Genomic DNA, 26,842 nt, shown 5'->3' on the forward strand with positions numbered 1-26,842 from the left:
GTGATTTCTGCTAACTGTGTCTTCAATTAGTTTTTAGATCTTGAATATCTTTCAGATTTTAAATCTTTTTAGAGCTTTGAGTTTAATTTTCTAGTTTAAATGTTTTTGTTTTAAAGGTTACTACTCTTGTAAATACAAAAGGCCCGTCGAAGAAAAAGAAAGGACGGTCTAAGAGAGCTCATATACTTGTTGCAGCTGTAGAAAAAGCTACTGAGAATTTTATAACTAAAGGTGAAGAAATTGCTCATGAAAATCCTGATATTCAACCAGAAATGTTGCTAGCTGTAGATGAAGTGAAAAAAACTGGCGAAATAATGAGCAAAGCTTCGAGAGAGTTTGCTGAAGATCCTTGTTCTTCTGTAAAACGAGGTACCATGGTGAGAGCTGCCAGAAATCTCCTTTGTGCAGTTACACGTTTATTGATATTAGCTGACATGGTGGATGTTCATAGACTTTTAAAATCTTTGAGATCTGTAAGTTTGAATTAGAAATTTTTTTATATTTTTTTAGAGTTATTTGTTTTTAATTTATGTTGAGGAAATTTGTCATGTAAACTGAATAGGAAATTTTTGTTCATTAACACAGTATTTGATTTAGTTGAATAATGAGAATCTTAGAAACTCTATTCAGCATTTAACAGTCATAATATTTGAAAGTTATGTTACATAGTTAACTAGTATAACTAAAATTTTATGGGCAATTATACAACATAAATAAAGTTAACGAAATTATTTAAATTACCCAAAAATAATTACATTGTGAAGAAGGGACATTACATTTGAAGGAAAAAATATTTATGCTCTACAAACCATTATGTAATCTTGAAAATAATATATGAATTGGTTTTATAGTTCAATCAAAAAATAAAATTTTTACCAAAAAATTGAATATATGCTTAAAAAAACTTTTCTAAAATGCAAAAATCATTTTAAAAATAAAATAAAATGAATACCTATTGAAAATCATTTTTTTTTTAAAAGTTGCTATCAAATATTATTTGGGTTGACTAAGCCTGAGGATAGGTGGTTCAGAATTTATAACCAGAACCTAAATTTAATCATATTTTTTATATGAACTTTAATAACATTGAAAACCTTGAGGCTTTTGTCTATTGGTGTAAAAAGAGGTAGGGGATTTTTTAACTTTTAAATTTGTTGAGATTGTATATTATAGTTTTAAATTATGATGGTTATTTATTTTAAATATAAATACACACACAAATAAAAGTACATACAGATTTTTATAGTAACATCAGAATTATTCATGTAAATAATTATAGTGTTGTATATTCATGCCTTCCATCAGTTTAACAATCATGCTAAAAATAACTGGTTTAGACATGATATATTTTACAACTAAAAATATTTATTTTGGAAAACTTTATTAAAGTGGACTTCTTTAGGACAGAGAAATTTGTTCACTTAGGAGAAAGATCTACAAATTCACAAATCTAATGATGAAAACCATTTTAATTAAATTGATATGATAGTAAAATATATAAAATGCGAAATTAGGAATTACCTTGATATTTATGTAAAGTTTATCAAAGCATAGTAATTAAAATTCAAAAATTACTGTTAAGAATATAATATATACTATGCAGTACTCTCATACAAAATTTGTTTTCAGTAAATGAATAAATGCAATGTTTTTATTTCTTTTGTAGGCGTAGCATTTTGTAATATAAACTAGATAATAATTACAAACAGAACATAGATGTTTTTGTACAAATAACACATTAATTATTTTAAAGCTATTATTAATTAAAACATTGTTAGAGATTAATTTCCTAGTAAATAAAAGTAATTTGAAAACAGAATTCTTTTAACAAAAATTGGTTAATAAATCTTTTGAAAGTAATTTTTATTTTAAAACCAAAAGCCTTTTTATTTTTACAGAATTAATCAAAAAAAATCATAGAAATTTTTTTTAAAAACATTTTCAGTATAAGTTATTTAACATATTGAAGCTAAGCATGTATGAATAAAATTTGCCATTGGTAAATTTAAGCTATATTTTTTTATTTGAAAGTAATTTTCTTACCCATTGGTTCAATAATTTCAATATACAACCAGTCTGTTTAAAGTTCTCTTATTGTTGGGGTAAACATGGGAGGTCTTCGTGTTTTTTTCCTCCGAGTAAGGCAAATAGGTTTTAGTTTCACTGAAAAAGCATATTCGCCTCTTGTTTGTTGCTTGATTTATGATTGATTGGTTACTTATGGAGATTCAAAATTACTAAAATACAAGATGGAATCATAGCATTAAGGATGACTGTAACCACTGTATGAATCTTCTGTTCAAAATTTATAATAAGGTAAAATTTATTGCCGAGTATTGTACTTAGGGTAGAGTATTGTACCAAGGGTAGGAGATTGTACTAAGGGTTGATCGGATGATATTTAAAATATTTTTCAATCAATATACTGTCATTTTATTAAAATATTTTTAAAACATCCTAAGTTTAACAGAAGCTATATTTATAAATGGTAATTAAAATTTAATTAAATCAAATAAAAAATTATCTATTATTAGTCATCTCCACTTCATGGCAAAGTTTAACTTTAATCATTCTACATTTGAATTGTAGTCTCAAATTCCTTTTAGAACATCTTTTTAAAATTTAGTTTAAAAAATCCATAACTAAAAGCACATGTTTTTATTTATGGGTGCACAATAAATGTCATTAGAAATATATCTTGTAAAATATTTGTTCAAAAGATAATCATACGATCTTTGTATTGTTTTGCATAAATGTTATATCTAGCCTAGTAATTAATCCATATTTGACCTAGAACCTGGAGCCAGCTAAGTAAAAGATTACATTTTCACCTGGTACCTGGGCCTAGCAAAGTTTTTCAACCCAGTACCTCTCTAGTAAAAATTAGAAATATACGTATTGGAATATACATATATAAATTAGGAATATACATATAGTGATCTTTATACAATTATATATGACATAGTGTTTCTCTTTCAATTTTCAGGTTGAAGATGATTTAGACAAGGTAAAAAATGCATCGAGTCAACCTGAGCTTATGAAGTCATTTCAAGACTTTGGTAAAAACACTGCTGAACTTATTCAACAAGCAGCTAAACGACAAGCTGTGAGTAAAGCCATTTATATATTCAATCTTTTATTTTAAGAGTTTCTTTTTTTATAGGCATTTAATAAAATATTTAAAAAACTAAGAGGTGGAATTACTTTACTAGGAACTGAAAGATCCAAGATTAAGAGATGATCTTGCTGCAGCCAGGGCTGTATTAAAAAAGAACAGTATGATGCTCTTAACTGCTTCTAAAGTAAGTAAAAAAACTTTGACGAGAGAAATATTTTTTTCTATGTATTTATTTTAGAATTATAAAGGACACAATAAACTTATATTTAATTTATAGTTCATTGATTAATAATTTAGGAAATTTTAGTTAAAAATAAATTTCCCGTATACAGATTTTCTGATATGATTTTTTAAAATCATTATACTTAAGTCATCACTGATTTTTGTTACGTTTAGCACAGTTGACGTTTGCTGTAATACCACTGTAGTCCAAACGAAAATGTAAGTTTTAACATGATGTCACTATATCATGAGTACATTAAATTAATTTTAAATATTTATTTATATTTACTATTCTTTAAATAAAATTAAGAAACTTAATGAATGAATTAGGGATGTAACAATTATTCAACCACTATTCGGTACTCAGTCCTTATGCTGAATATTCGGTTGGCGAGATATTCGGTCAAATATTCGACAAAATATTTATTAGAAAAATATTTTTCAGCGAAGGTTTTTTTAATTTTTTTTATGGAATTTGAATAGATTTAATAAAGAATAATTTAAAATCCTGTTTTTACAAGACATTATTAGAAATAGTTTTTACACATATTTGTTAAATTCTAAAACTCGTTAGTTTATGTTCTGAAAGATATGTAGAAAAGCAAAGCTTAGAGAAATTGAAACTGAATTACTTTATACTGAACCACAAGTTATGTACTGCTGTTTTTTTTTTTTAATTATATTTAAGCGGGTCTATTTTGTCATTTTTTTTTCAAGAATTGAGAACTTATTTGAGTTTGTTTTGTTTTTGCTGTTTTTCTGCTCTAATTATAGCATAGAATTGTGACAGAGCGTTTCTTATAGACTTTGCCACTTTTTTCTTGTATGGAAAGACAGATAACAGGTTATCGTGAAAGTTGTGGTTTTCAACGTTAAAGTTACATTTCAGATTTGGGTTTAAAAAAATTTGTTTCTCCTTTGCTTTTTTTTATCAGCGTTTTTATTATGGCAGCATTTTTCAAAGAGCATTTCTAATGGTTCTTACGCACCAAAAATGTTGGGGGGGGGGGATTTCTACTTTTTGAGTATAAACTCTGGGAAAGTTATTTTTATGGTCATGTTTTATCAAAAAATATGGCAGTATGAAAAAGTTAAATTGAGCTTTCTAATGTTAATTTTTTTTTTGTTCAAAAATTAAGAACGATTTTTGTTTTGGTTTCTATCTAGCTCTTTCTTTTTTTAAAATATTTATTTTTATAAAGTTTCTTATTATGATGTGGCAATTAAGAAGGTGTCTATTAGACTTTATTCTTCTCAATTTTAGAAAATACGGTAATTGAAAAACTGGGTTCTTCAGCTTTTTCAAAATTTTCTTTCAAAAATCAGGACTGATTTTTATTTTTTCTGTTTTGCTTTTGTATATAATCTTTTTATGGACGTTTTTAGGATAGCATTGTATTTTTATAGATTATATCTCTTACAACATTTTGCGGATTATTTTTTATTTTTAGCATTAAAGTTTTGTTTTAAGAAAATATTTTTTTATATTTAGCTTTTTCTTTTTTTTTTTCAACTTTACCACTTTAGTTTTTTTTTAATGATGGTTACTCAGTTTTTAATTTATCTTAAATATTTTTATTATATTTTGTTTTCCTTTACCTCATACCAGCTACCAATAACATAGCTAAGTTTTGATTATTTTTCAATAATGACTAAACTTATTTTTATATAAAACAATTTACACTTTTATATGTACAGTCAGTCACAAAAGTCTACATACACCCGCTAATATTCGCAGATCTAGCACTTTACTCATACTTTTGAATATACAACTTTATTTTCGTTAACATCTTGGATAATAACTCATATCTAACAAAAAAAAAATTATGAACAAATTCGTTAAAATATAACAAAAATTAACAACATATTAAATTATATAGTCACAAAAGTCTACATACAGAGACAGAACAATACAAACTTTCAGAATTAAATGCCAAAAAATGTAACATTAATACTTTGTAGGACCTCCCTTTGAAGTAACAACTGCCTGAAATCGGTTTGGCATTGACATAACCAGATTTTTTGTAGTCTCAGGTGTAATTTGAGACCATGCAAGCTCTATTGCCTTCTTTAGGGTTTCCTTGCTTGTTACCGATTGCTCCCGAACTCTCCTATGAACTTCCTCCCAAAGGTGCTCGATGGGACTAAGGTCTGGGGACTGTGGCGGCGAATGGAGCTGTTTAGGCGTTTTATAGAGTAGCCATTCCTTAACAATCTTAGCTGTATGTTTTGGGTCGTCTTGTTGGAAGACAAAGTTGTTCCCAAGTCCCAATTTTCGAACCGATGGAAGTAGATTGTCTTGCAAAATCTTCAGGTATTCAAATCAATTCATTATGCCATCGATAAACACTAAATTGCCAACTCCAGCTGCCGCCCTTGCTCCCCAAACTATAACACTGCCTCCACCGTGTTTCACAGTAGGAGTCAAATTCTCGGGATTCATTTCTGTGTTTTTTTTTTCCCCTCTAGATTTTACTGCGGTCATCACTCCCGAACATGTTGAACTTACTCTCGTCTGTAAAAACAACTGTTTTCCAAAAATTGAAATCTTGGTCAATATGTGCAGAAGCAAAATCAAGTCTCTTTTGTTTGCTAGTAGATGAAATGAACGGCTTTCGTCTAGAAACTCTACCATTGTAGTCGGCTGATCGAAGAATTCTAGGAACAGTTTCTGGATGCACTTTCCTTCCACTAGCTGTTGCAATTTGATTCACTAATTTTCGGATTTTTCTTCACTTTTCTTACTATGGATCTTGCGTCACGATCATTGAGCTTCTTTGGTCAACCACATCGATATTTGTTGAGCACATTTCCAAGCATAACATAATTTCTGTAGATTGTTTGAACAGCTGTCCGACTTTTTTTTACAATTTTTGCATTTTCTGCATAAGATTTCTTTTCACATTTCATTCTTACTATCTAAAGATGTTTCCTTGTTGAAGTTACAATGTCAAAAAATCTCGGGAAATGAAGATTAGAATAGATAACGAAACATGTAACCTCAAACTAAGACAATCTTCCAAAATAACTTCGTATGCAAATTTTTTCCCGTCCGCCAATCAGGTGTATGCAGACTTTTGCGACTTGATAATTACTATACAAATCACAAAATTACCTAGAAATTATTATTTCTGAATATTTTTATTATGGAAAACAAATTTTTTAGAGAAAACGGAAGGAGTTTTAAAGCAAAACGTGCTACTATTTGGCCGTCGACTGGTCGCCATCCGGCTGGGGTTTTTTTTGGGGCCGAATATTTATTATCCTATCAAATTTTAGCCAAATCACCATTCGTTACATCCCTAGAATGTATTAGGATTTTTTTTGTCAGTGAAGTTCAAGTAATATTTAGTATAGTACAAGTATTGTTTAATATTAATACTTGTACTTGTACCATTAAAGGAGTTAAAAATACATTTATATGTTTAAAAAGGACATATTTTAATATTGCACATAAACTTTAGCCAATCATTCAGTGCTTTTTTAGATTTTGAAATTTAGTAATTTGACGATAACAATGTCATGAAATTGAAACACTTTGTTCTTCTGCCTGTAGAATTACATTATGATTTTTAATTATTGTAAACAATGTGGTTTTGCTGTTATTTTTTTATACAATTCCTTTGAAGTTTTCAATTTCCATTATAAGCATATACCTTTACACTGGTTATAGCCATTTTCGTTAAATAACATATGTCCAGAGAACTAAGCATAAATAATATCAAGTGTTATATTTTGGTGGTTTAACTCCAAAGTAAACCACCTCTTACAACACTTCACAAAAAAAGTGAATACAATTTTCAAACCAGAAAAATAGGATTGATGACTATATTGAATTGCTTAAAAAGAAATTTTGAATGGTAATGTTTATGCAAAAATTGATAACTGATTATTTGATTGAACTGATTTCTAAATGACAGTGCAATATGCACTTCAAATTCTTAAGAATGGTAAGTAATCAATACATCAGAAACTTTTTTTACCTTAGATTATGCTCAGGACCTCCTAGAAAAAGAATAGGTGATCCTGTCACTCTCCTTTCATTCATAGATAATTCAGGATGTTTAGTGTTTTTGAGCTGTTGAATCGAAAGAAATAGTGGTTTGAATAGTTTTTTTTTCTTTTTTCTTCAGATTCTTTTATTATCGATTGACTTGATCTCAATGAAGAAATGCTAGTTTTCAAAGTGCAAAAATGTCTCAGCTATTTTTAGAGTGATTTTCTTAGATTTAAAAAAAAAAAAAGATGAAACAGAATTTTGATCACTATAAACGGTTCAGTTTGGAGACTCTAATGGGTATTAAAATAACATTCAGTCTAAGCAAACAAGACTTCATGTAGCAGTTGTTATAATGGAGTTAATTTTAAAAAAGTATTTATTAAAAACATGTCAAATTTTATTTATTATTACTTTTTTTTATTATTTTTTCCTTATTTATACATCGTCTATTTATGATTTCTTTCAGGTGTATGTACGCCATCCTGAATTGTCAGCTGCTAAAGAAAATCGTGATTATATATTTCGTCAAGTCTGTGAGGCTGTTAATACCATTAGTGACGTTGCTCAAGGTAAATCCACTAGTGGCGCTTTAGGACAACCTCCATATGATGGTCCTGGTGAATTAGCTGCAGCTTTAGATGAATTTGATGTAAGGACATTAAAAAATATATTATTCTATTTGAGCTAAAGTTTCAATTTCTATTCTATTTATTGTTTTCTTTGTATATGCGCACTGCAAATTTATTTAACTGCAATTTTGGTGTGTGAAAGCCAGCATTGGATTAAGGTACTATGGGGCCTGTGACTAATCTGCGACTTGTGGCCCTACCCGTACCAAATATCCAAAACTTACCTATATTCAGGAATATTGAAACTTACTTCTTATGAAATCCACAAATTTTAAAATTTGTTTTATAAAAATTCAAAAAAAAATTTCTATTTTTTTATTTTTTACAAAAATAATTACATTAATCATTAATTTTTTATTACATGCCCATGTCAGCAAAAACATCCTGTTAAAATTACCAAAAATACATACCTGCCAACTTTCACTCTTTCCGAAAATGGATTTTCAGAGTGGTTGTAAAACAATAAACGAAAAACAATCCGACTCAAAAATATATTTATATTTTGATCCCGTTGAAATGCACTTCCTCAAGGATTATTATGCTTTCATATAATTATTATAATTATTTATATGTAGTGGTGATTAAACTCATTTATAATTATCATTATAATTCAAAAAGTTAATTGGAATAACCTGAGTATTGCTACCACTTTAAATATGAAAATAAAATCTTCCGGAAAATCTGGAAGAGTTGGCAGGTATGAAAATACAAAAATTGAAAAGTTTTCCATTTTGTTTCAAAACTTCAATGTTTTCTCTTTGTTTATATTTCTCTCTTTATTTAAATGTTTTTCCCCCATTTTTCTACATTATATACATATATTTAATATTTTTCCAAATAAATTGATTTTAAGAAAGATTCTGCAAAAACTTAAGAATGTCTGCACCCGACATGCATATGCACTCATATAATCCTGTTACATCATTAACAATGAGTAACTTTTAAATCATTGCAAAAGTTATTGATATTTTCTTCCCTTTCTTATAATTGAATATTTATTAATAAGCAAATCGCTCTCTTATTAACTTTAAACATGTTTCCCGAACTCCCATTATATACATTTATGCTACGACATATTAATTTCTGTTTCCGTGTTTGTATAAATTGTAAAAATTTTTAAAAAATTCTTAAATCTATTAAACTTACTCACTTTAAAAAAAATTTAATGTAGCTAAGAATTGTTTCATGTTCATTTTTTATTCAGTCCCAAATATCTTTACCTAAAATCCAGTCATTATTTGATGTTTTAGGAACGAATCCTTATGGATCCCTTGATTTACAACGAAGTTCGTACACGCCCTGCTTTGGAAGAAAGACTTGAAAGTATCATAAGTGGTGCTGCATTGATGGCAGATTCATCATGTACTAGAGATGAACATAGAGAACGAATTGTCGGTGAATGTAATGCAGTGCGTCAAGCTTTGCAAGATTTGTTGTCAGAGTATATGAAGAATGTAGGTTTCAAATTATTTTCTTTTTTTTATTTCTTTTCTACACTTTATTTATTGTTTTATAATCTGATCCAATTTCAACAATTGATACATTTTTTTTTTTAATACCATGGGAGACGCTCTTCAAGGAGAACTGAAATCACTCGTGAGAAAAGATCAGTGAACTGAATTTCATTCTCCAATTGATATTTTCTTCCCAATAAAGGAATGGGATTGTCTGAATTTCAACGTCTGCTTGTGTAAACAAAATTTGTATTCTTGAATCTGAATCTACTTGAAGAAAAAAAAAATGAAATTTTTAGACCTAGAACAAATTGTTAATGAAAAATAAGTTGAGATTTGAAAGGCTCCAAAAAAAATTAGTGGTGTAATTTGGCAATTATTGTAAAAAGACATAAGATGTTAGCTGTTGTTTTTGTTTCGTGTAAAAAATGAACTAATAAAATGAAGAAAAGTAAATATTTTTTTAGAAAGGAAAATCAGGTCATCGATGTTATATGTGGATCATTCTCATGAAAAGTAAGCTATAAATTTCTAAAAAGTTCTACTAAATAATACTAGATCATGTTAATACAGCCTGATGATTTAAATTAAACTTTTTTTTTTGCCTATTTTTTTCCTTGTCTGATAACTTTCAAGTGTTCAAATAAACAAGAATAAAAAAAATCTATCTGAAGTATTGTGATAAATTTTTAGTGTCAAGTAAGTATCCTGAAAATGTTAAGAAATTCATTCCTTTTTATTACACAACCCTGAGTTTATAATATGTATGGAGAGAGAGAAAAATTTCTGAAAATTGTTTGATAAAAGAATATCAATTTACATCTCACAGTTAGTACATAACATCCTATAAGTGAGCTCACAAAGTGCTTAGATCTATGGTGCTATACATTAATGTTTTTGATACACTGAATTAATAAATTAATTAAAATGTACAAAATATTTAGCTATTTTATGTGAATTTGAATATGCAATGCAGGTCAAATTAGCTTCAATAATAGAATGTTTCCATTGTAAAATTTGAGATAAACGTTTAAAAAAAGATGAATAAGGGTGTTAATAAAAAAAGGGGTGTAATTATATAAAATTAAATTTTTTTGCAAAATTCAATGTTGTATATTTTAACAATTGAATATTATACACACTTAAAACAATGTTTTTGCTTTTTAATAACATTGTTATTAAACAGCAATTTTTCAAATCATTCTATTTTAATTTTCATTATTTTTCTAGGCTGGCAGAAAAGATATGTCTGATCCTTTAGATAAAGCTATTGATCATATGACTCGTAAAACTAAGGATTTACGACGCCAATTACGCAAAGCAGTTGTTGATCATGTTTCAGACTCTTTCCTCGAAACAAACGTCCCACTTTTGGTTTTGATAGAAGCTGCTAAAAATGGAAATGAGAGAGAAGTTGAACAATACTCTCAAGTATTCACAGAACATGCAAATAAACTTGTGGAAGTGAGTAATAGTTTTACATAACCATTCACCAGAATATTTTACTGCATTATTTTAAGTAATATTATAATTTTATATAGTTAACTTTTTTTTTTATAAAATTTTAAAATTATTTGCTGCAGAGTAATTTTGCTGTTGAAAATTTAATGAAATATATTTGAATGTTTGCCACAATAATTTATAATTATGTTTTTTTGGGTAATCTATAATATTTAAATATGTACATTATTTAGGTTGCTAATTTGGCATGTTCAATGTCTAACAACGAAGATGGAGTTAAGATGGTCCGCTTTGCTGCTGCTCAAATTAGTAATCTCTGTCCTCAGGTATGAATTAATATTTGTTTCTTTTATAAGAAATAGTATCAGATAAGTTTATCTAAATCAGTAATTTAAAAATCTATTTTTCTATTGAAATATTGCTCAATATTTTAGCGACAATTGAAATGCATTTACGATATATACAGATAAACATTCGAAACTTAATTGTTTGCTATAAATATTAATTTAAATATTTTTAACAATGAGGCATTCAGGATTAGGAATAAATAATTGTTCAAAATGAATAGCTGAAATGTAAGTGAAAGATCATATAAATAAGATATAAAAATGTTCTCAATTAGCTATTTGGAATCTGCATGAAAATTAAGTTAAATAAATAGCACTTTCTTAAGCATATGATATGGGAAATTTGAAATGTAAATTTACTTTCAGTGCAATGAATAATTTGATTGTTTTACGGAAAATGTTTTAGTATCATGTTGCATTGAAAATCTATGGCTTATCTCTTTGAAATTTAGTCACATATCCCATTGAAATTTTAATTTAGGAAATTTTATTGAATTCGCATTATGCTATTATGTTCCCCCCCCCCAAAAATAACTCTATTTGTCACTTAACTCTTAAATGTTTACAATTTCCATATGAGTACCTTTTCATTATGATCAAAACTTTAGTTTTTTCCCTCCAATGAATAATTATGCTATTATCTATGTTTTAAACAATACATATTATTAGCTCTGTTTGAAATCTTTTAAAATGCTAAAATTCTGTTATACAATATTCTAAAATTGTTTACATGAGTAGCGAAAATAACTTTATTATTATTTTATGTATCGAAATCTTTCCAATAAAGCTGTTGATACCTCTTTCTCTTTTTTTTTTTTTTTTTTTTTTTTTTTTTTTTTTTTTTTTACTTTGATAAATTTGTTATTATAATTATCATTAATTTCTACTAGGTAATTAATGCAGCTCGTATATTGGCTGCTCGTCCACGTTCAAAAGTGGCCCAAGAAAATATGGATGCTTTTAAAGAAGCTTGGGAAAATCAAGTTCGAATTCTTACTGAAGCTGTGGATGACATCACCACAATCGATGACTTCTTAGCAGTTTCAGGTAATGTTTAAGTTTTAACTTTTTTTAAATTCTAATTGCAAAAAGAAAAATATTTTTTATTTTTAAATTCATTTTTTTCATAATAAAAGTGTTCAGAAATACATTTGTGTATGTATAAATTTGTAAGAAAATTTTATTATGTTATGTTATATCAATTACATTCATTTTTAAACTGCTAACTGTTCAAACGTTTTGTATTTCATTTTCCTACTTAAATATTAAATAATGCTTCAGTTTGTATGTCCAAGTAAAAATTTTAAAATTCTAAAGATATTTATTATCAATGACCAGAGTAGTTTTTATTATTTCTGCTACTATGCAGTATAAGTTTGTAGGCACAAGAATTATGTGACATGTTGTAGGTAAATCCACCTTTTATAAGGACATTTTTTGTGTATTAAACTGACAAGTCTTTGAGGTTTTGATACATTTAAACTGAAATTATTCTAAAAAAATTTAGATCAGTAAATAAAAAACTATTTTAGACCTGATCAGCTGTTTTGTTTAGTGCCTACATCTGAAAAAGCAAAGTTTATTCAGCAGTTTATGGGCCCTATCTTGAAAATTTAACCATACAATTTTGTTATTTTATGTAATATTTTGCATTTAATTACCTATATCTGGATGTTGCATTGAAATAAAATGAAGACAAACCCAGACATAATTATTAGAGTTTCTTTGCTACTTCAAAAAAATCAGGAAATTTAGGAATTGTCTGAAAACTGAGGGTTTTTTATTTATTTTTTTTTAACCAAAATCTGCATTAGTCAGGGGGTTAAATTTCACAAGCGATGAGTATGAGATATTTGTATCAACATTTCCTGCGCAGGAATTCCCTTTTGGCATTAATTAAAATAAATCAGAATTTATAAGTGGCAAATATTAATTTTTTGTAGTTCATGGTGCTGCCTGTGCATACTGTATCATTATATTTGAATTTTTTTTAATATATCTTGAAGGTCTGGTAATAAACAGAGAATTTTATTCTTCTATTTGAGTAGCAACTCTGTTATTGTATTTTTTGTTGAGAAATGGAATAGTTGACAAAAATTGTATTAAAATTTTGCTGTTTTAGTCTTAACACTTAACATCTTAGAGGTTTAGGTAAGTTAAGACATTAAGCGTTGATAATAATTGAACATTTCTTCTAACTTAATTTGAGAAGCCCAAAAATTTGAGAATCTATAAAGGAAGGAAAAAAATTTTAATAATTTCTTAATTTTTACTTTTGTAAATTCTTTTCATGTAAAATATTTAATTTAGTTGTTTGAAGTGTAAATTATATTTAAATCTTTATGAAACATTTTAATAAAATTCATTCATTTGAATTTTATTTATTTATTATGCATTGATTAGTCATTTTTAACACTTGATTTCTGCAAAAAGGGAAGAAAGTTATTTTTTTATCTCCACTCTAAAAAACTGTATATCAGTAAAAAAATCTGCATTATAATAAAGATAGTTATAAAATTGTTATTGTAGTCAGATTTTTGAATTTTTTGGAGTTGCATCCTTAGCAAAAAAGTTAATCATATCGTAAAGTGCTTTGAGTTATTTTCCGATTTTAATCATTGTATGCATGATTTTCATGATTGATGTATACTTTATAAGTAAAGCTTTTTCCTTAGTATATTATCGTATTTACGAATGATTTCATTTTATAGAGAACCACATTCTGGAAGATGTGAATAAATGTGTTCTTGCTCTACAAGAGGGTGATGCTGATACATTAGACAGAACTGCCGGGGCCATCCGTGGACGATCTGCTCGAGTTTGCAATGTTGTTGCAGCTGAAATGGATAATTATGAACCTGGCATCTATACAGAAGGTGTTTTAAAAGCTGTAGCAGTTCTTAGGGATCAAGGTAAGTTATTTTTATTTTTCTTCATGATTTCGCTAAGAGAATATTTGTTAGAGATATCTGTTTAAATATGCACAAAAAAGAGTTAAAAATTCTATCTGAAAATCTTTGCTTTATCCCTTATGTCATAATTATTTGTCTTTAATTCTTAAAATCATAACTTTGAAAAAATTGAAAGAAAAGATGCAATATTATCAAATAATATTTTGTAGTACTATAATTTTTTATTTTTCTTCTACATGAATATAATAAATCATTGCATTAAAAAAAAATTCTTTTTTAAGTTAAGAAAGGCAATGTCTTGTAAGAAAAAATTTTTCCAGGTGTTAAATATTTATACAGTTTTAAAATTTGAATAAATATAATCAAGATATTAAAATAATAGGATTGCTTTATAGTTCTTAATCCAATCTTTACAGATTTTTGATTTTAGTGCAATTGTTTCCTCACAAAAATATAAATATGTAGTGGGTAAAAGGACTCTGTAAATCCTTTCTATTTTGACGTAAGAAAAATAAATTTTGTTGTATTATAAAGGTTATAGAAAAAGATATGTTTAAAACTATTTCTCACAATTTATTTATTTATTTTTAAGAAAAGTGGAGTATTAATATCCAGATATTTAAGTCTGAAGGTAATTGAAAAATCTGGTTCTTTAATTGATGACATCACTTTGCAATGTGCCTAAAAGGTTTACTACAACAAGCTTAATAAATGACCCTGGCAGTTTTTAAAGAGCTGCATATTCCTATTAGTCTATGACTAATACAGTACCATCAGTTTAATTTGAATGATATTGTCTAATACCATTCTCAAAAGAAGTGAATTTTGGAAATTTTTACATGTAATCTTAATTTTGTTTTTGTTTGTTTGAAATTAATATGAGTCAACGATCTATTGAAAAAGGTGTCAAATTCATTGTACAGTCAGCAGAAGAAAATTCATTAGAAACTAGTGTTTAATTAGGATGAATGAAAATTTAGTCAAAAGGGGTTTGACTGAATTTTCATGGCGGAATTCGCCCTGGCAGGATTGCAGCGACATAGCGACGTTGCCGCAGAACGTTTCAAAGTTTTTGCGGAAAGACTTTTCATTTGGTGGGGGATTTTAGTTTTCCTCTCTGCATAATTTTTGGAGAAAAATTTTTTTTTTTTAAAGATGTCTTTTTTGCGCATCAAAGAGGAAAGAAAATATTTGATTTTTTTTTTTTTTTTTCTTTCTATTCTCATTTGGGATTTGAAAAAAAAGTCCGTAACGACTGGCTAGAATTTCAAATTGATGATATAAAATAAAAAATTCAAAAATCGCGAAAGCTTAAAAAATAGTTCGCTCTAGAAATTATGTTCTTTCTTTTTCTTTAAAGAACGTGTTTTACACACTTATTTGAGTATCTCTTTTTTATAGAGTCCTATTCATGTGATTCCGTCATCAATCTTTATTTTGAAGTACTGCATGGATTTTATGATTTTTTAAAATTTATGTACGAATTTCAATTTATTATCGTTTAATTTATTTATGAATTCAAATTTTTGCAATGATATACAAAATTCGAAAGAGGACATAATTAGTGCATTTTTCCGCCTACAAAATGCAAGAAAGCGCTTATAATATTAGAATTAAAAAATATTACTTTTACAACTAAAAAATTTTTATTCTGTACTTTTTTCTGTAAACACAACGTTTCTGTTACTTTAAATTAGTAATTGTTAGAATTAAAAGTACCTTAAAAATATTAACGCTAGGGAAATTTGTCACAGAAGGCTTGAAGAAATTCAGACATAGGGAATGTTAGTTACAATGAACAACATTTTACTATTTTATTGAATTTTTAAAGTTAATATCATCACACATCTTACAGTAAGATAAGAAACACATTCCTTTGATATAGAAGGTATTTGAGATGAGAATTGAGATTTTAATATTGAATTGATTAATTACTACCCTCCTTCCCTAAAAAGAAAAAAAGCACTACTATTATTAAAATACTTCACATCTCCCTCTTTCTTTTTTTCTCTCCAAAAACCAAGGAAATAATACAAATTAAAAATTTGGATTGTAATAAATTTTTAAATACTTGAAATGCTCGGGGGAATACAAAACTTGAATTGATCTTAAAATATTTTGACACTTTAAGATTTTCAAAAAAGTTTTTTTGATATAACCATGGTAAATTTATAAATTTTTTTAGAAATGTGAAAGAAAATTATTTTTGAAGTTCAAGAGTATTTTAAGTTAGTTCTGTATTTGGTTATTAAATCATATCCTTAATTTTGTTCTTAGTATAGAATTCTTAATTTATACTTAATCTGTTTGTAACAATTATCTTGTTATCAATCAAAAGGGATGAAACGCTTTAAGGAGAAAAATTATTTTAAACTAGAAAATGGTAAACTTCGTTCATTGCAATAAATCCTTTAAAATAAACTTATAACTGGTGAAAATTTCATGAGCTATCAAGATCATATAATTTAATTGTGCCTTAAGATTTTATTATTTAACCATTGGATATCAAAATAATATCAGTTTCTTGGTAACTTACTACCAGTAGTACTTGTAAGATTCTGTAATCTATACTAAGCACTGATTCTGACATACAAGCTATAATTTCATATGAAAAATTGCAATCAGATTTTATAGAAGGTCTAATTTTATGTAGAAAAAAAATCTTGTAAATATTAATAATTCATTCATCTGTTAGAAATTAAATAATAGGATTATTTAATTTTTATAGTAATGCCTAACTTTGCTTCACGCGTTGAAGTGGCAGTGGAGGCTTTAAGCTCTAATCCCTCAAAAGAAGTTGATGAAAATGAATTTATCGATGCATCTCGTCTTGTCTATGATGGAGTTAGGGATATTAGAAGAGCTGTTTTGATGAATAGAGTAAGTTATTATTTTTTTTTTGTAAAATTGTGCAAAAATTTTAATATCTAGTTTTAATTAATAATTCTGATTTTATAGACAGCTGAAGAATTGGATTCAGAGACTGAAATTGAGTTTGAAGCTAACACTTCAGAAACAAAAAGCAAATGTAAGAATATTGCTTTCTCATAAAAATATTTGTTTTTGTACGACATTGCATTTTTAAATTTGAATTCTTCTCATTACAGCTAGCGCTCATACCGATTTCGATGAGTATCCTGAAATTAGTGGCATTAACAACACAAGAGTATGTATGATTGTTTCATTTTTTAACAATGATAATTTAATAAAAAAAATGCAACTTAAAAGCAGTTAGTCAATTTTAAAACTATATTTTTCAAATTAATCTCTAAATATTCTTATAAAATATATAAAGGTTTATTAAATCTTTTTAAATTAATAATGGAAAATATGTTTTTCTATTTAAAAATAATGGTTAATCGTATGTCATTCATGTTATTAGGATGCTTATCGTTATATATCTGAAGAAGACAAGCAGAAGATTGCTGCTCAAGTTGAAAATTTCCGTACTGAAAAGAGTAAATTCGATCGAGAAGTTGCCAAGTGGGATGATACTGGAAATGATGTTATTGTTTTAGCAAAACAAATGTGTATGATTATGATGGAAATGACAGATTTTACAAGGTTAAAAAAAACATTCTTTGTAATAAACTATCACTGGTATCAATTTTTATTTTAGATATCAAAAATATATAATGAACTATTAAACTACTGATTCAGCAAAGGGAAGCAGTTATTTTGTTTGAAAGGAAAAAAAAGCTTAAGTATCTTTATTTCAAAATGAAGTATCGATCAATAATTTTTTTTATTTTGACATTAAAATTTATCTCTAATAGCATTTTTTAATTAATTAGAGTGAAAAAGTAATTTTGTACATCGTATTTCTGTAATATGACTATTTTTACTTCTCCTATTTTTGATTCTATAAAATACTAATTTAAAAGATACACTTTAGAACATTTACTAAACATTTCTGTAAAAAATCAGAATTAATGTTAGGTAATCTATTATTTCAAGTAAAACTGATAATCTTCTGTTAAGGGGTCTAAGTAGTTTTCATTTCATTGAGGTCCCACAGTGGACTGATCGTTAAGGCACGGTTCCCAGCAGATCACCGAAGTCAAGCATCACTGGCTGCGGTCAGTGTGCGGGTGGGTGACCACTTGGATCAGTCTGCGGTATTAGTCCTCGTTAAACTGTTCTACCGTAAAGTCCTCGACTTCGCGTGCAGGTCGTCGGGCTACCGAAGCGGGGGTGCCATCCCCTCTACGGAGGATCACAATTGCGATCACATGTCTTCGGATCATCTCCAGGGATGTTTCCCAGACCGTCGTCAATAGCCCATTGTGCAGCTCTAGTGCGACGTAAATGAACTACAACAACATCATTTCATTGAGAAAGCATCTATATATAACCTTTTTTTTTAACTTATTTAAATTTAAAATTTTGTTTTTTTAGTTATTTAAATGTAATGACTTTTGAAATTTTTTTAATTAACTTTTATACTTTAAATTTCTTAAGAACTAAAATTTGATGGAGAAACTAAATGGTATACTTACTATGGTGTGTTACGTTTAAATTTACTTCAAATACCTTGACAAAACTGTTAGCAGTATTTTTTTTTTCATCTTTAAGTATAGTTTTCTTATTTATTAATTATTATTTATTCTAAAATTTTTGTTGAAATATCTAAAATTTATACGTTATAATTAAAAATTTAAAGAGAGCAAATCAGGCGACTAGGAAACTAAAGTTAATTGCTTAAAGGCAACAAAAAATCAATTAAAAAACATTTATCAGGTTAGCAAAATTAAATGTACATTTTATAGGTAAAAAAGTGAGGATATTTATAATCATTTTAAGACTAAAATTGATATTCTTTATGACATAGTGTATGTAAAAAAAAAAGTAGAGTTTTTAGGTTTTAAGACTAGTAACCTTTTGTGAAAATTATTATGATAAATATTAAATATAACATTTTTTTTTCTTCTTAATTTAGGGGAAAAGGTCCTCTAAAGACTACCATGGATGTAATAAATGCTGCTAAAAAAATATCCGAATATGGTACAAAATTAGATAAGCTGGCTAGACAAATTGCTGACCAGGTAACATTCACTTTATAGCCTCTAATTTTCAAAATTATATATTATGGCTTATGGCTAAATTTTTTTCTTAATTTTTACAGTGCCCAGAATCAAGTACTAAAAAAGATTTATTGGCCTATTTGCAAAGAATAGCTTTATATTGTCACCAATTGAACATTACGAGTAAAGTTAAAGCAGATGTTCAAAATATATCTGGTAGCCTTATTGTTTCTGGTGTAAGTGAATTAATTTTTATTATATTTTTTTATATTAATCCCACTCTATCTTATTTGACTATTTTTATTAATACTCTAGTTCTCCCACTTTTAATAGTTATTTACATATGAATAATACAAAATATTAGCGATTGTTTATGTTTAAACGTTTAACTTTCAAACCTAACGACTATTAAAGCTAAAATATTTTTGCTTATTCCTTATAATTATCAAATTAAATTATTTTTAGCATACGACCTATCATGTAGAAAACTTCATTTTTTAATATAATCATTATTGTTGAATAAGTTTATGTTCTTTTATGGAAAAAGTATGTTTCATCAACATCTACATTTCATTAATGTTTCTTTGTTTAATACTAATTAATTTTCTAGTGAAATTGTATGATTCAATTATTTTTTTATTTTTAATAGCTTGATAGTGCCACTTCATTGATTCAAGCTGCTAAGAACTTAATGAATGCTGTCGTCCTTACTGTTAAAGCCTCATATGTTGCTTCTACAAAGGTATTATTTTCTCTCCTTTTTTTATACATTAAAGTGGCAAGTAAACTGTAAAGATTTCTATTAACTATATGAAAAAGTTATCATTTGGTTGAAAACGTGCAGTTAAAATTGTGCTGAAATTCAAAATATGCTAGGATTTCTCTTTAAATCGTTTTTTGTTGAAAGCTCTATTGTTACTTCATAGATATAAAAAATTTCACCTTAATTTTCTCTATAGAATTTTGAAAGATTACAAGATTTTTCATTTTCTATGAATTCAGTGCATTATGAATTCAAAAATTTTCTTTATGCCACAACACTTAAACCACTGCTCCCTTTTTCTAAGAAACAACAATTAAAAATCTTTTTGTATTGAAAAAAAAAAAAAATTCTAATACTCTAATAATTTTATAGCCTGTCTTTAACCAATTCATATGAGGTTTACAGTGATCAATTTTACATTCTGTAGCATAAGTTCCCACTGTGTACCTTATAACTCTCCCCTCGCAGTGAAAGGTAAAGAGTACTTAGGTTATTTCAATGGTGTTGGGATATGTAGTAGTTTCTTAATAAATTATGGATGAAAGTGCTCATAAAAAATTTAAAATTTATTATTTGGGAAATTTTATATATTTCACTTTTCTCTTACTTTAAACTCGTTGCATATAGAAGTTTTGAATATATTTTTGAATTAACTTATTTATATTAACGTATTTTCCTTAGATTTAACTTTGACTTTCTTTGGATTTAAATTTGTTAATTTGTTTGACTTTGGTTAACTTTATAATTCTCTAATTCGATTTTGAAATATGTTTCAGTATTAGCCTCACTGAAAGCACAAGCGATGGGTTACAGGTCAAATTGATTAAAATTATAAGCGTCATTGCTTGTTCCACAATTTTTGTTACATCAAACCAAAATAATATTTAATTCAAGCTTAACAATAGAATTATTTTTATGCAATCTTAAAAAAAAAAAAATTGAACAAGTAATTTTATTCAAAATTGGTATAAAAATGAAAACAAGAAATCATCAGAATAAAGCATTAGCATACTTTTGTGTGAGGCTTTTTGTGTAAAACCTTTCATTGTTAGTCTGATGGCTAGAGTCTTTTCTAACTATTGATATGTCTTTCACTGAAGATATTTTATGTCAGCTGTGTGTTTGGTGTTAATTATAAACAGTATATAAATTGACCAGCCTTGGTTAGGTTTCATACTATTGAATTAACAATCTCTTCATAGGAAAGCAAGCTCTCTATGCTTTCAGCTCTCTTGGAATTTATAATTGCTTACCTATACTTTAATCAATTTAAAGTAATATAATTAGTCAATTATGATTGTATTTGTTTTAACACCCTTTCTAAAACCTGAATCATTAAAATAAGTGTTAGGACTATAGATTATGTGTTATTTATTTTATTTAAAGAATATTAAAACTGTTTATTCACATAGACTGATAAAGTACATAACTTATGCTCATAGTTTTTGAATGTACTAATGTTAACTAAATTAATTTATTTCAAACTAATTTAAATGCATTAGAAGAGTAGAGTAAAGTTTTGATGCAAATCTTTTAATTTTTGTTTCATAATTATTTTTTTATGAACTGCATATTAATTTTTTGTTTTATTTTTTAGTATCCAAGAAGTGTTCAAGTAGCTGTAAGTATCTTTATTTAAAAAGTACACTTATGTATCTAAATTTATTTTAAATCACCACAATTTGTGACATTCTTTTATTCAGACAATATTTTTATTTATTTTTGTAAAATTTGGCTACATGATTTATCTCATAATGAAATGTATAAATTTTCAAAAGAAACAAGAATTCATTCAACCCGAATTAACCAATTTTCCATATAAATTGTAGCTTTTTTAATTATAAAATAATTTTTTTAATATGTCAATACTGCTTGAAAAATCAATGTAAGCGACAAAAAATTCAAAGTTAAGATTTTTATATATTTGGCCTTTTTGTGTGGTGGGTTACATATTGCAAAAAAATATATATGTATTCCATAACTAAATTTTATTTTATCAGTTTTTGACATTCATAGCATTAGCAATAGAAGGAAGATAGTTGTAAAACCACTTTTCTCAGAATCAACTGTGAAGCACTTGTTTTTTTTTTCTCTCAATTGCATGGCAGAATGCATATCAAAATTTTTTTACATTTTAATTCAATAATATATTCATAATTTTTTGTGAAAGTTAAATTATATTTTTGATACCTGAGAGTGTGATAAATAAATGATTTTTATTACTCTTTCTAGACGGCCCAAGGAAAGGTATAAAATATTTCATTCTTGCAATTGTTTAAATGATATAACTTTTGATCTAATAATATCCTTAAATAAGTATGACTTGGTCATACCTATTTAAGTATTATTTGTCATGATAAACATGAAAATATTTTCATGTCTCAGAAAAAAATATTTTTTCTAGAAAGTAAAAAATTGTTTTCACTGTATGATACACACACACACACACACACACACACACATATATATATATATATATATATATATATATATATATATATATATATATATATATATATATATATATAACGCTAATACGTACGTATGTATGTATCAATAAAACCGATGATATTTCTTTTCTTGCGCTGGCAACAGTTTTCATTTTTAATTGATTGCATTCGGCGCGCAAGAGCACGTAGTGAGCAACCAGATAACAATAACCAGAGTGAGCATTATCAGGTTGTTCAATTCAGATTCATGCACTAAAAACAAGACAATATTTAATTTAAACTCAATTAGGAATTAATTAATTAATTGAAGTGAGAATGCTTTAAAAGGCTGCTGTTGAATTGATATTTTTCTACTTGGAGCTACCTAAATGTCTAAAAAACGTTTAAGTGTTTGTATTGAATGCATTGAATTTTTTTATATTTCGCGTTTATTTATGCATTGAATTTTCACGCTTTAAAATGCAGAATATTAGTGAAGCAATATTTGATAATTTATTTTGCTAATATGTTTCTTATTTAGCTAATGTTTTGATTTTTTCACCATGTACAATCTAAATAGCTAATATACTTTTTTAAAAGCCAATAAGAACATTGGTAGAAATCTTCTACATAAGTACAATACTATGTCTTTGATGATAAAATACTATGTCTTTGATGATAATATATTATGTCTTTGTGCTAGAACATTGTGTTCATTGGCGAGCGAGCGCAGCGAGACATGGTTGACGGCGTGAACCACATAGGATTGCGTAGCAATTCTCGGGGGTTGGCAAGCGTTAGCGAGCAGGGGGCGGAGCCTCCTAGTATATAGAAATTACTCCTTTTTTTTCATTAAATTTTTAGATTATATGTAATTTAAAAAAATTTCAGTTTCAGCTGTATAATGCTCTTTTAGTGATTTGAATTTTTCTTTTTGGAATTTTTATCTTTTTTAATTTGATAATTTAGTACAAAAAATATGTAAATTCACTGATAAATTTTTAAGAAAATGTGGATATCTTAGGATCCAGTACATTTGAGACCATTGAAACATTCTCGTTCTGATTCTAAATATGCAAACCATTTGTCTCTATCACCCACCCTTTTTTTAAATATATTTCAATATAGCCATTTACTGTTGCATTGAGTTTTTATAAAGACATTATTAGTCAAGAAAGTAGTCAGATTGAGTCATCATGTAATCTTTTTAACAATTATTTGAATTTTCATCCAATTTGATTTGCATTGAGCAAATTAAGCCCGAATTTTAAGTAGCTAAATATCTAGTCTATTGTAATTAGATATTAATTATTTTCTTTTCATTTTAGCTTATAACATATCTTTAATAACTCAGTGATTTGAAAAGAAATAAATAAAAAAAGTTTCAATATAGATATGTAAAATTCTTGATCTTTCCTACTCCTTAAAAATCCAAAAACTAAATACTTCATTGTTTTATTTTTGTTTAATATGATAATTTAAGCAATTTTTTTAAAATTTATCTGAAGATTTTACTTCATTATAAACCAATTCTGAGTTCAACTTTTTACGGATATTTTTTGTGTGCAAGTTTATTTGTCATTTTCCAAGAAACTTACTAAATATCATAAATCAAAATTTTTTTATCTCTGCAGCATAAATGCTACATCACATAACTTCAAATTTCATTACTTTTAGATATTTGTGTATAAAATTAATCATTTGATCAAAGAATTATGCAATATTTTAATTATTTAAACTTTCATGTCATTTTTCATACATAACTACATGTTTGACTTTATTTTTAGCCAGGTAAATTATTATACATTGTTAAAAATTAAATAAATTTTTAAATAGCATAATTACTAAATAAGAATAATTTTAGATCCACACATATTTGCTTTTGTTTAAAGATTAATTTATTATTAGATGTTTAACAGATGGAAAATATATTTGTTTTTTATTATATTTGTTTAAATTATATTTGTTTTATTTTATGTGCATTGGAATTATTTTATTAGTGTTTGCCAATTTATTTGATTAGACATACAGAATGTAAAACAAGCAAAACATTCATTTATTTAATTTTTTTTTTAAATATACCATTTCTATTTAAGCAAATACTAGATTGTTTCGTGTAAAATTATATATGTATTTTCTCTTTATTCAAGTCTCCTATTGTGGTGTGGAAAATGAAAGCTCCAGAAAAGAAGCCTCTGGTCCGTCGCGAAAAACCTGAAGAAGTTAGAGCTAAAGTACGTAAGGGATCTCAAAAGAAGCACATTGCTCCAATTAAAGCATTGAGTGAATTCCAAAGTCCAGCTGAAAGTGTGTGATTGCCATTATAAACTCTTTTACAAGTAACCAGTGCCTATGGCCAAAGTTAGGAACTGCCCAAGGATTGGGAGGAGAAATTGGACATTTTTCCATTACCTCTAGTGTCTTTCCACTTTTGCCCTATCAAATCAAAGAGAAAAGACTTATCTCTGTTTGAAGTTTTAGAGTTTGTTTGAAGCGCAAAAGAAAAAACAAACTAATATTTTTAATTTTTGAGTCTCGCTTTTTTTTTTTATCAGCCTTTCTATTTGGTGGCCTTTGTCTATGAATATCTCTTAAGAGCCTGGAGTTTTAAGTTTGTTTGGGATTTCATTGAGCGTTCACTATGTTCTTGATTTGTTTGTTACTTACAATGTTTTAGCTTTAAAGTTTCAATGGGAAAGCAGTAGTTGTTAGCTAGGCAATTTCAGTACTACTTTGCCTAAGAAGCTTGATGATGAAAGATTTAAAACTTAAAAAAAAAAAAAAAAATTTTTAAACCAAAAGAAAGAAGAAAAACTTTACAAAAAATTAGCGATGAGAAAGTACTATTTTTTTCCACTTAAACTATTAACTTAATACTACTTCTAAAGACTTCATAACAAAGCAGTAATAAAAATAAAAATTAAGAATAAGTCCCATGTATCCATCATTATATATATGTGTGAATGTGCTATAATTATCAAATGATCTTTTTTTTCCATTTAAAATCTTGTCTTTTCATTTTACTTTAATTAAAAACTAAATCTAATATAAAGGAAATAAGATAAGCTCATATTAAAAGAAATGTCAATATTTAGAAAACACTGGCTCTTAATTTTAGCATTCGTTATCGTAGCTTTTCTTTCATTCTAATCTTGCTTTTTTTTAACAATTTAAATTTATAAACAAAGCAGAAAAAATTAGCTTTACTTATAATAAAAGGAATGTGAATGTGTAGATAAAAATTTTAGATAGTGACCATTTGAAATGAAAACTCATAATCCGAGAGCCAACAACTTTTCTTAGTTTACTCCATCTGGGATGCATTCTTAAACTACAAATACATAAATTGCAGTTTCCTGGGAGTATTCTGGTACCTTATCTTCCTGAGTGATTATCCATTAAAATGTATAACAGCAATGTGTTTAGGGTCAAAAATGCATGCCAGGTGGCGTGTCTGGATGTTTAGGTTTTGGGATCTTGGCCATAATTCTAGAATAATTCTTAATTCATCAATATTTGAGGTGGGAAGTGAACGGGCTCTAGTAAGATTTTCGTAGGCTGTGGTACTTATGTTACAATGTGGTTAGTACATTTTTTATATTTCTGAATTTTATATACATTTTATATATTTATACATTACTTTTAGAGTTTTAATATATGCTTTGACATAGGGATTGCATTCCTTTTCTCCTCAGGCAACTGTTTTATTATTTATTTGGTGGCATTTACATACTTCTTTCTCCACCTTTTTTGAAAACTAGTGTATATCTTGTGATGTGTTTCTCATGCGATTTGGTATGTGTGTATTTTCTATTGCTTCGAAATTTAAAATCATGTATTATGAATAATGTAGGTAATTGTAATAAATAGCAATAAAATGGTGTATTAATTAATCTGAGTGGTAGGTTTTGTTTGATAATAAAAAAAATGAAACAAAATTGCTTGTTGTAACGCGGGAGTTTTGTAAAGAAAAAAATATCTCTAATTGAATGAAATTAGATTTTAAAATATTACACCATTTGTGGATGAATTTATTTTGAGAAATCTTTGCTTTTTGTATATTTTTATAGTTTACTTTCTTGTTTAAAAATATTATAGCGCTTTATGAGTATATTGTGCGGTAATATTTTTGTTTATTTGATTTTTATATTTTATAAAAAAATATATCTATCTTGTTTATTTTGACTTTGTATATTTATAAACAATTAGTCTCAGTAATTTGTTGAAAGTTCGCCTGTATGAAATAAACATTGTGTAAAAGTAGATGGGCTGTTTATTTAATTGGATTCCAAATTTTACACTAATTTAAGATTCAGAAAATAATGCAGAAATTCTTCACTAAAATACAAAAAGTCTTCATAGGCAACTACAGGATGCTTAGCATTTTTGAAAAGTGCTTAAAGGTGCTTATTTTCGTTTTTTAAGAGCCCTTAAAGGTGCTTTTTTCATTGGGTGTTTTTAAAAAGTGCTTAATTTTCCCTTT

General features: G+C 26.9%; 1 protein-coding gene across 5 annotated transcripts in view; it reads left to right on the forward strand.

Moving 5' to 3' along the window:
• The window catches only part of alpha-Cat (catenin alpha), a 29,870-nt gene extending 3,248 nt beyond the window's left edge, over nucleotides 1-26,622 (forward strand). For 3 of the 5 annotated variants that reach the window (XM_043055773.2, XM_043055770.3, XM_043055771.3), the window contains 19 exons: nucleotides 117-473; nucleotides 2,987-3,106; nucleotides 3,213-3,302; nucleotides 7,807-7,989; nucleotides 9,220-9,423; nucleotides 10,654-10,887; nucleotides 11,118-11,210; nucleotides 12,122-12,278; nucleotides 13,943-14,143; nucleotides 16,872-17,023; nucleotides 17,102-17,171; nucleotides 17,251-17,309; nucleotides 17,526-17,707; nucleotides 19,083-19,188; nucleotides 19,269-19,403; nucleotides 19,817-19,909; nucleotides 21,528-21,551; nucleotides 22,163-22,177; nucleotides 24,510-26,622. In XM_043055773.2, the coding sequence (XP_042911707.1) occupies nucleotides 117-473; nucleotides 2,987-3,106; nucleotides 3,213-3,302; nucleotides 7,807-7,989; nucleotides 9,220-9,423; nucleotides 10,654-10,887; nucleotides 11,118-11,210; nucleotides 12,122-12,278; nucleotides 13,943-14,143; nucleotides 16,872-17,023; nucleotides 17,102-17,171; nucleotides 17,251-17,309; nucleotides 17,526-17,707; nucleotides 19,083-19,188; nucleotides 19,269-19,403; nucleotides 19,817-19,909; nucleotides 21,528-21,551; nucleotides 22,163-22,177; nucleotides 24,510-24,674 (2,640 nt within the window). In that variant the 3' untranslated portion in view covers nucleotides 24,675-26,622. The remainder of the gene's footprint in view (nucleotides 1-116; nucleotides 474-2,986; nucleotides 3,107-3,212; nucleotides 3,303-7,806; nucleotides 7,990-9,219; nucleotides 9,424-10,653; nucleotides 10,888-11,117; nucleotides 11,211-12,121; nucleotides 12,279-13,942; nucleotides 14,144-16,871; nucleotides 17,024-17,101; nucleotides 17,172-17,250; nucleotides 17,310-17,525; nucleotides 17,708-19,082; nucleotides 19,189-19,268; nucleotides 19,404-19,816; nucleotides 19,910-21,527; nucleotides 21,552-22,162; nucleotides 22,178-24,509) is intronic. The other 2 variants (XM_043055775.3, XM_043055772.2) reach the window with 1 other exon arrangement.
• Nucleotides 26,623-26,842: the final 220 nt, after the last annotated feature.

This window comes from Parasteatoda tepidariorum, chromosome 3, assembly GCF_982258835.1.
Source record: "Parasteatoda tepidariorum strain Cologne lab strain chromosome 3, Ptep-v5.0, whole genome shotgun sequence".
Classification (NCBI taxonomy): Eukaryota; Metazoa; Arthropoda; class Arachnida; order Araneae; family Theridiidae; genus Parasteatoda; species Parasteatoda tepidariorum.